The 10,172-nt window shown below is 29.3% G+C and overlaps 1 protein-coding gene across 1 annotated transcript; it reads right to left on the reverse strand.

The window, feature by feature from the left end:
- Positions 1-268: 268 nt before the first annotated feature.
- LOC121119889 (cytochrome P450 2J6) lies at positions 269-8,951 on the reverse strand. Its single transcript, XM_040714710.2, has 5 exons — positions 8,533-8,951; positions 1,537-1,778; positions 1,224-1,481; positions 841-1,161; positions 269-758 (listed from the first exon to the last, which is right to left on the reverse strand). Exons 1-5 carry the CDS (start codon positions 8,641-8,643, stop codon positions 350-352), a joined length of 1,341 nt encoding a protein of 446 aa, XP_040570644.1. The 5' UTR covers positions 8,644-8,951; the 3' UTR covers positions 269-349.
- Between the last annotated feature and the right edge of the window lie 1,221 nt (positions 8,952-10,172).

The raw sequence follows: 10,172 nt of genomic DNA on the forward strand, positions 1-10,172 counted from the left end.
GTAGCAAAACATGTGTTGTACAAAAAATTTTAAATACTCAAGTCTTTCGAAAATGTGGTTTAATTTCAACTCAAAATGTATTTCTGAAAAGTATAAGTATTTGAACAAAGTTTTAGTGCAAACTTCATTTTATATTAGATTTTGGGCCAATGACTATATATTAGGATTAGCCATTCCGAATAAATCATTCGTTTGCCCATTCTAGTTTTAATCATATGAAACCCAGAAAGTTATGCCTAGGTAGTTATTGAATGCTTAGTTAGGACGGTTTATTATTATCAGAAATTTATTCAAAAAGTAAAAAGAAACATTTTTGATTTTAATTGTGTTAAAGTATGTATCCTGTAGCTTAATGAACTGAACGAATTTGTACGTGAAAGGGGGTAGGGATGCGCGTTATTCCCATGAAACAACTCTCTGGATCTGGTTTCTCCTGTCCTATTGGAACTGATATATTCAAATTTTGTAGAATCATGATGAAAAATATTATGAGTTGATGTCTAGCAAGTGATTCCCCCATACAAATTCTTCTTCCGAGGCCAAAGGGAAGAAAATGTTCATCTTTTTTAACTCTAGATCCATCTTCAGTCAGAAATCTTTCTGGTTTGAATTCCAAGGGCTCAGGAAAAAAGTCAGGATCTCTATGAAAAGCCATGAAATTGGAATAGATCTCTGTTCCTTCCGGAATAGAATAACCATTCACATCTATATCTTTGGTTGTGTAACGAGGTAAACTCATAGGTCCGACGCTTGCAAGTCTAAGGAATACAAAGAAATTATATATAACTCATGCAGGAATAAATTTGTGTGTTGGATAATTAATTAATAATAATACTTTACCTTTGAACTTCCATTAATGTGGCATGTGTATAGGGTAATTCCGAAATACAGTCCTGGGTTGGTTTTTCATCCCCTTGAAGCTTATCTTTGATTTCTTCTTTGCATTTCTTTTGAATCTGAGGGTATAAAGACATGTACAAAATGCACCAGAGAAGGGTTGTTGCTGAAGTTTCAGCCCCTGCTTGAAAAAAGTCCAAACAAATCGTTACAAGTTGTTCAATGTGAAAATAAGAGGGTTTTTCTCCTGATTTATGCACTTCCTTCAAATATACATCAATAAAGTCCCTGGGATTATCGTCATCTTGATCCTTGATATGTTCTCTGCAATCACATTAAAAAATATATATTTATATATAATCGCGAAACTTATGTACTCTCAATACCGAATCATTTCTCTAAAGAACTCCTTTAGAGATAGCATTTTATCTCTCCTTTCATCCTTTTTAATGAAGTATCTTGCAATGGGAAGATAGTGAAGTACAGAATAACCAACTCGGAATACTTCATTTAAGTGTTCCATTCTTTCTTTTGTTGATGATTCCTCGGGATCAAACCGTTGGCCCGCAACGATTTGCCAAAGGACATTTATAATTGATACATTGAAATTAGATGCCATTAATACTTTTCCATCATTTTTGGAACTACATAAACATAATAATTAGTTCTAAGTCAAAGATAACACCTTTCCCAGTTTACCTCTCTTGTAAAATAGTATCAATGGATGCTTGAGCCTCTTCCTGAATAACAGAATCCAAACTTCTTTTTCCAAAGCCAAACTCTCTTAATTGCCTTAGGGCAAATCTTCTTTGTGTTTGCCATTTCATTCCTCCTGTGTTAATAATGCCGAGGGATTGTTTTCCATCTCCACGTACATTAATGGTCCACCAAGTGTCCCGTCGAGAGGATATCTCTTCTTTGACATACAATTCTTTAGTTAACTATTTAAAAAAAATCCTTATTTGTTTCAAATATATAAGCATAGAACATATATTTTTAGTATAAAGATACAAAAATGATTTTCTTATTTGGTTGAAGGACACCTTATCTAACTATTTTTTTATTGAATAATATAATCTAAGATTTTTATATCCATTTCAAAGGTTCAAAGGACGAACAGCTATATTAATTGAACAAAATATGAGAAAAACTATTATCTATATGCAAAAAATTAAATTATAACTTAATATGCAGATTCTTCATCTATGATAAACAAAAAAAAAAAAAAAAAATGGAGGAGGTCTGATTACATTGTCACTTATAATACCAAAAATTTACAAAAAAATATTCTTCCGGATCATACCTTAATTGGGGTTTCTTCGGAATTGACCTAACAAACACTCATAAAGATCAATTATCTCTTTTTATTGCTACTGCCCTGATACATAATTATGTGAAACAATTCTTTGACTCAAGTTCAGTAATTGATATCATTACACAAAATTTTAGAAGAATCTTTTTAAAAATTTGAAAATCCTAATCAATTGGAAACAGAAGCATTGTCAAAATGTAACTTAGTTATATTCGATAAAAGATCACATCAAATATTCTCAGAAGATAAATTTTTTATTTCTTCTATGGAGAACAAGGATATTCCATAAGCCTTTCATTCCTTGGCTACTGGATATGAATACATACGTTTCAATGTTTGCTATTGTTTATGTGTTACGAAGGAAGCATATAAAACAACTTCAAATAAAAAAATGATTGGTTGAATCATGAATTCTACGAAATGTGTAGGGGATGGGAAAAATTTATTCACAATTTTAACTTGCAACAAGGCTACTATTTTTTAGACTGCTATGTCTAAATTATGGAAAACTATTCAATTCCATTATCCCTGCATTTACAAATTGCTCTTTGTTATTTGTATATCCTGAGATATTTTGTATCCTTGAACCTCAGAGACCCGAACAATGTTCATTCAAAATACATCAAAGTCATAATTATGTATGGCTTGTAACAAGAGTAAGTCTTGTAAAGTAAAAACACTAAGCTTCACTGTTTGTGGAATGCAAAGGCTTATATCGCAAAGTGATATAAGGAAACAGTATACACAGGAGACCTTAGAGTAATATTCATTGCCACAACAGCAAGGTATGTAGCATTTAACATCAAGATTCCCAACATCGATGGCAATGGATTTGATGCAGCGTTCAATTTTTGTTCTTTTCTAGCCTAACGGATCTGTTCATTTTCTAAGAACTAAGAAACTGATTTTTCAATGCGAATCGTGTTAATCAGCCAAATAATGAAATTTTTGTTTATTTTGAGTTGTAAGCCTTAGCTAAGAGGTGTAATTTTAAGCTATAATACTTATTTATTTTAATTAAACTTAGTTTTTTTTATCAATTCATATTATATCAATTTTATTTTTTGTAAACATATATTTGCATGTTCCGTTTGAATAATAAAAAATAAAATAGAATAAAAAATAAAATTTCTCTATCGAATTGTAACTTTAAAATATTTTTTGAATATATCATCACTCAATTGGAATATTATAGTTTATGGAGAGATTTCTAAATTGACTTGAAAATATGAAATTTTGTTTGTTTTCTCAGCTTCCACAATAAATAATATATAAAACGTACTGTGATTGGAGGATTCTCCACAGGAACATTGCCCTCCTGAATATTTCCATTATAAAAAATTGGCTTCTAGAAAATTTTCATCTGCTGATTATTGCCTACTATTATACTACATATATAGTGATTCATTAACCAATATGTACCATCTACAGATGAATTTGACCCATCAAAGGATCTATTAAATATTAAACCCTCCTAATTTCTCACATTGCATCCTAGACAATCGGCATTCATGTAGAATAAACGTGAGACCTCAAGACAGGTAAAAAACGACCACTACCACTTCAAAATAGTACCTATAGAATAGCCTAAGCTCCAAATCATCGTTGTGAACCATAAACTTGGGCTCTCAAGGCAGGTTAAAAAAATCACTGCCGGTTTGAGAACCATAAAGAACCCCCTCCTAATTTCCCAATACTTATTTACAATGACAGCTTCAATCTTCTACTATTTTTCTGTGTATGGGATGATCAGATGAGTCAAGCCCATATGTAGATGAATTATTATATCTGCAGGTAATTTTCGCAGATGACAATTTTTCTGTAGGCAATTTTCTACTAATGGTAATTTTCCTTTAATTTGCTTATTTTCAGATTTAATTATATTCTTTGCGAAATTTTTTTTTCCAAATTAAAAAAAATTTCAAGTTATGGAAATATATAAGATTTTTTAAGTATATAATTGTTAGATGTCATTACAGTATACATATAGTATTCGCTAAATTTTTTCATGAATGGATAATATCCAGCCAAAAGGTAAAATTCATACTAATTTTTTGTTGAATAGCACATAACGCGCATCTGTTTTAATGCGTTTAAATGAATAATTCAAATAGTAATTCATTTAAAAGTGAATTCCCTTTTTCCCTCATGAAATTCGAATAGAAAGATAGCAAAATATATAATTTTGGTAAATATCTATTTAATGACTTGCACCTAATATGTAATACATTTAACCTAAATATGAGTTTTTATCATCATTAAACTATTATTTGAGCATATGTTGTTCTAGTACTTTAAAAAGTGGGATTTTGTTAGACAGTATCATTTATTGATTTTGTTTTTAAGTTTTGGATTTTCTTAAAATGCATATTATGTAAGTATATTTATGATAAATATCTTAGCAACAAGTTAATTAGATTTAATTAATTTTATTTTTGTCTATGTAGGATGTTTAGTAACTTTAGCAGATGTTTGACTACAATTTATTTTTACTTACTTAAGTTGGGTTTTGGTTGGGAAATCCTAGACAGATCTGAGAGGTTCTTGGGAAATCTCACATTTAATGATTTCATAATATATGGTTCCTTTATGTAATTCATTGAATCAAAAGTTGAATAGATATTGAGATAAAGTTTTTTCTTATGCTACAATGCAAATGATGGGCATCAACAAAAATGGCACCCAACAATGCACTTATAAGCTATAATAAACTTACAAATGATTATTTAAATAAGGTAACCGGTAATTTTGCCTTGGGAAATTTTGCTTTATACTATTTCTCAGGAAATTTGGCCTTAAAACCATTTTGCCTCAAGGATTTAATATATAAACAAATGAGATATAAAGGTCGGTATTGTTTATTTTTGGGTCAAATTGATATTCCCTTTCAATTTTCTAAATCAAAATACGTAATATTTATTATCCTTGTTTGTCAGTCCATTAGTTTTTTCTAGAATGAATAATCCATTTATATAATCTTTAAAATTTTGGGCATAATTCTTCCTATAGAAAACAACCACTAAAGTGTTTTATAGTAACAATCAAAACATATTTTTATAGAAAAATCAAAAAATTGTAAGGATGCAAAAGGGTTGTTAAGTGTAGCTGAACAATAGTTATATCCGGGTACGGACACATTAAAACGGTACTTTACTAATATAATATTTGAAACGGTACTTGATGCACCATTAAATAATAAAAATTAATATTGGCTGATGCATGACGTAATTCCCCAAATTTTTGATCTTCTCAAACAAAATTGTCGTTCATGGAAAAAAGCATTTATGAAAATGATGTAAAAAAATCATCATGTCGGTACTATTTTTTTATGATTATTGATGGTGCCGGCTATTTTGGTCCTCTAAATAGCCAAACTTTATACAAATAAAATCTGTTTTCTATTAAATTAAAGAAAATAATGAGCATCGCCGAGTATTTCAGTGTCAAAATTGGAATGAAAAATATAAGAACCATATATCAAAAATCAATTACTCTTACCTATAGTTTTATTAATTTTATATATTGTCAGATCCTAATGTGTAATAAAAATATACTGTTACAATATTTACATTCTCATTAACATATTGTAGACAAAAAAATTAACTAGATAATTTTCATGGATCCTATACTTTTCCCCAATTATTTCCTAGTTTTTCGTCCCGAATCAATCAAAAACAAAATGATTGGTAAAAATCTAGTCATGTGGATATATTTTTAGTACTTATCAATAAAGTTTCATTTAACTATCACAGTTTTTCTAGACATCAAGTAGTATTCAATGCAGTTGTTTAGATGTCTTTTATTTTTTTAAAGCCATTTGATATATTTAACAAATGCATCAACTCTAGGCCTCGACCTAAAAATAGGAGGAATCCATTTTTTCTCAGATCCTGTTAGTTCACTAGACCAAAATATTCAAAATAATTTCGGCTATCCAAACTGTCGGATCCGGAGCCAAAACCAAATTTAGACAGGTACTAGTTTCGAATTTTAAAATCGTTTTACCTGAAGTTTGGTCATAAATAAAATATAATCCAGATTAAGATTACATTTTTATTGATTATTGAAGTCGAAACAATGAATAAAGCTATTTTATTACTATAAGAACATAAATTTTAATTATTTTAGATTATTATTACTACAACATTGGATACGTCGTTACCTTTATTATATCTCGCAATCTCTTTTCAAAGAAACAGAAAATACCCCAAATCAGTTAGTTGTTTGCCATTCTTCTAACATTGGTATTATCATTCAGTAATAGTTGATAATTGCTCACAGCGTATGAATAATTCGTCTATACCCTAGCATTGTTAAGAACACTGATTAGAGGAAAAGAAGAAGAAACATTGACAGCTGATAACCAAATACGGTATACATTTTTGTGTTTGTAAGCTACGCAACGCCGTGTGTAATAATCAAGCAATGCAAGTGTTTATGTAAATATTCAATATATATAGCTATATATTCAAGCACTAATCAAGGTAAATAGAGATGCTAGGTTGGATTTAGTTAATATTTTTTTTAATAACTAGGATTAAGTATGAATCAATAGTATAAGCCTTTTAAGATCTAGAAAATCCCTGCGATCTTTTTTGATCCATCAAAGGTCGAGCAACCGAAATCAATTTGGTTCTTGGATCTTTTTGAGTAATACATGTTTACTTATACCGTATCTGAGTACTTTGAGTCTGGGTCCAAGAACTGTCCTATCACTACTTCCAACATTGCGTTGCTTTTCTTTATAATGCAATCTGAAGTTTCCGTGGAAGCGCTCTATTTGTAGAATGGTCTCACTGCTCCTCTATAAAAAAATATCCTGCGAACACTCCTGTAGCTTACATAGCCGTAGGAGACTGTGAAGACTATCAATATTCATGGTATATTCGGGCGGGCAAATAGCAGGGCCACTATTGACTGCCCCCCATGGTAGGTAGATTTTAAAATCCAAATATACAGTCTATACACTAAAACTAAATATATCAAAATGGAAAAACCTATTTTCCTTCTTCAAAAATAGATCAAATATTTTGTTAACATAATTTAATTAAATATAAATTAATTTGTTCTAAAAGTGATAATTTAAAAAATTTGCTATTCGACAAATACAAATATAATTTTTATTAAAAAAGGCCAGTCAAAAACGGTATCTAGAAATGTCTTTTTGAAAAAAAGCATCAAAGCCTTCCTAAAAAAGTCAAGAAATTTTGGATACAAAATATTAATCACATATTTTTGTAAAAAATTTGAATCTTGGGATGCTCCAAAAAAGTCTATAATCCTCTGCTTATGCTAGTAAGTACATGTCAACTGCCATTTTACGTGACTTTTGTTTCCTTTTTTTAGTCGTAAAAGTATAAAAAATTTGGGAATTTAATAAGCGTCGCCTATAAACGAAAATCCGTATGAAGCGTTAACATTTTAACCGGGCTATACTATTCTGGTTTTATACCCTCTGTTAAGTGGTCTTGACGACACCACTAGGATATAAACTGGGCCAGTTTTACCATGAACAGAGATTATTACGTGCCCTTGAAATCATTTTTTTCGTTAAAAATTTTGATGACTTTTTTTTGTCTTAATTTTGAGTAAATGCTGTGCAAAAATGTTGAATGAAGTATTTGAGTTTAATATATTTTTGTCAAAGTCTTTTATTTGCAACATGCAGAGGCCCTATTTATTAAATAAAACTTCCTTTACGCCTCTTCCTTAAAACATACACTAGATATACTATTGTAAAATCCGTGAGTGACTCACTTGTTTCTAAAAATTTATCTGTTTTTAATAGTTTTCTTGGATAAATAATTAACTTTTATTCTCACAAAATCTCCTATTTTTTTGAAAAAATAAAAATCTATTTATGGATTAAAGTATTATATAGAGACCATAGGTTAATTCTAAAAAATAAAAACATAACTCTGAATGAGAAGAAAAAGGGATTTGGTATCTCATTTCTTCACCTTAAATCGTTCTTTATTAAAAAAAAAAAAAAAAAAAACGGACTAAAAATGATGAATGAATACAAGAGGCACACCTCTGTTTACTGAAAGAATATCGGATAATCAAATAAAAAAGATTATTTGTACATACATAATCATCTCTGTATATATGTATTAATATAAAAAATAAATATGAAGCAGTGATACTAGAGTTAGAGCCACTCAAATATATCATGATTAGCCAAGGTGTTAATGTAAAATATGAAATGAAGCAACCACATGTTTTCAAATCTATCTGATAAGAAGGCCTCCTCCTATCTAATATATGTATATTATTAATCTCATCGGTTCACTTTATTGTCATTAAAATGTAGTAGTAGCCACACCCAATACAATGATTATTTATTGGATATACTCTCATTTGATAGTAATTAGGATCCTTACCTGAAAGCTGTTAATAACGATGAGTGGAATGGGACCAATGAAAAGGGTATAGAGGTCACCAAACTTCCGATAGTCCGGATTCAAACATCCTTGAGTACCAATGCCATTCATAAATGGAATACTTCCTACAAGAGGAAGATTACGTGGCCCTGGAGGGAATCTTGCAACCCATCGCTTTCGTTTAAAATACCCCAAAGCTAATAAAATCAATAAAAATGCGTTAAAAAAGCAAATATCCCCATTTATCCGGCTCCGTCAACACTTAAGTATAAAGTGTATATACTAAGAATAATATATCTGAAGGGGATTGATTAATAATTATTATCAATCTGAGATAGAGTTATTTGACTTGGGAGTTGAGTTTGTGCGTAAAGGAACACGTAATTGATATATTCATGTGACGTCATACTTAAATACTTACTTTGCTTATATAGATAAAAGCTTATTTATACCTGTTTCCAAAATATATTTTGTAAATAGTAGTTAAACATTTTTTATCAACTTTATGTTGATTCCTACTATTTAAAAGTAACTTCTTGGGTAGACATATTTCGTCAAATAATAACATCAAACTATTCTTATTAACCCTTTGAAGGGGCCACAAATTGAACTTACGGTAGTCAAATTAATCGTCACAATAAAATATGAAAAATTGATATATGTTTTTGAAGGGCTATATTGGGGCCTATATAAGTTTAATACATTGAATAAAAGTTTGGTTTCTAACTTCTCTATGAAGTATTGGCTTGTACGTATGTAGGTATATATATTAACGAAAAAATGAATTAGGATTTTTTCTTGTTTTTGATTTTTGTTCAAAATTGTTTTATGTTTACACACCACATATCTTTTGTTTATTTAAACAATATTTTATTAATGAACCAAATATTTAACTCATACATGAATAAAACTTCAAGGTACCATCAATCTATATATGAATTTAATTATATTTTTGTAGATTCATCAGACTATGTTCACTCCTCAGACTTGAGAATCTATTTATGTATACCATCATACCCATAATTAAATCAACTCTCTATATTAGTATTATTAACAATATAACTTCAAAGAAAAAAAAATCTAATCTTATCGTGAGCATTAACCCTCAAAATGAATTGCGTTCTTATCTTAATAATAGCTTACACATGTAGTAGAGTGTTAGCTATTTTATAAAGTTGGCCAAATTCAAAATTATCATGGATCACGAGATGTGTTTAAATGTTGGTAATGACCTCCTGAATTTTTTTTTCTGTGCCGTCAAAAACCGTTACCCTGTATCCGGTCAAAGTTCCAATGTACTGAAAGTACTTCAAAATGAGATCAAATTAACAAAAGAAAAAAATCTTATTATAATTAAGGCATAATAAAGAACAAACATATTTTATAATTTTTTGAATCTGTAAGTAATTTTTTTGAGTTTATTATGTAGTCGGTTTTGTAAGTTAAAACAGATTGAAGTATTTATTGACGGGATACAAATATAGATAAATAATAATGAATTTTCTATATATACAGCAATTTATAATATTTAATTTTTCCAAGAACAGATAAAAATGGACATAAAAATACATAGTTATTAAATCTTTGAATACTCAGTAAATTAATCCCTGAAATCAGAATTTTACAAGTTTTTATTCAAT

This window comes from Lepeophtheirus salmonis, chromosome 6, assembly GCF_016086655.4.
Source record: "Lepeophtheirus salmonis chromosome 6, UVic_Lsal_1.4, whole genome shotgun sequence".
Taxonomy (NCBI): Eukaryota; Metazoa; Arthropoda; class Copepoda; order Siphonostomatoida; family Caligidae; genus Lepeophtheirus; species Lepeophtheirus salmonis.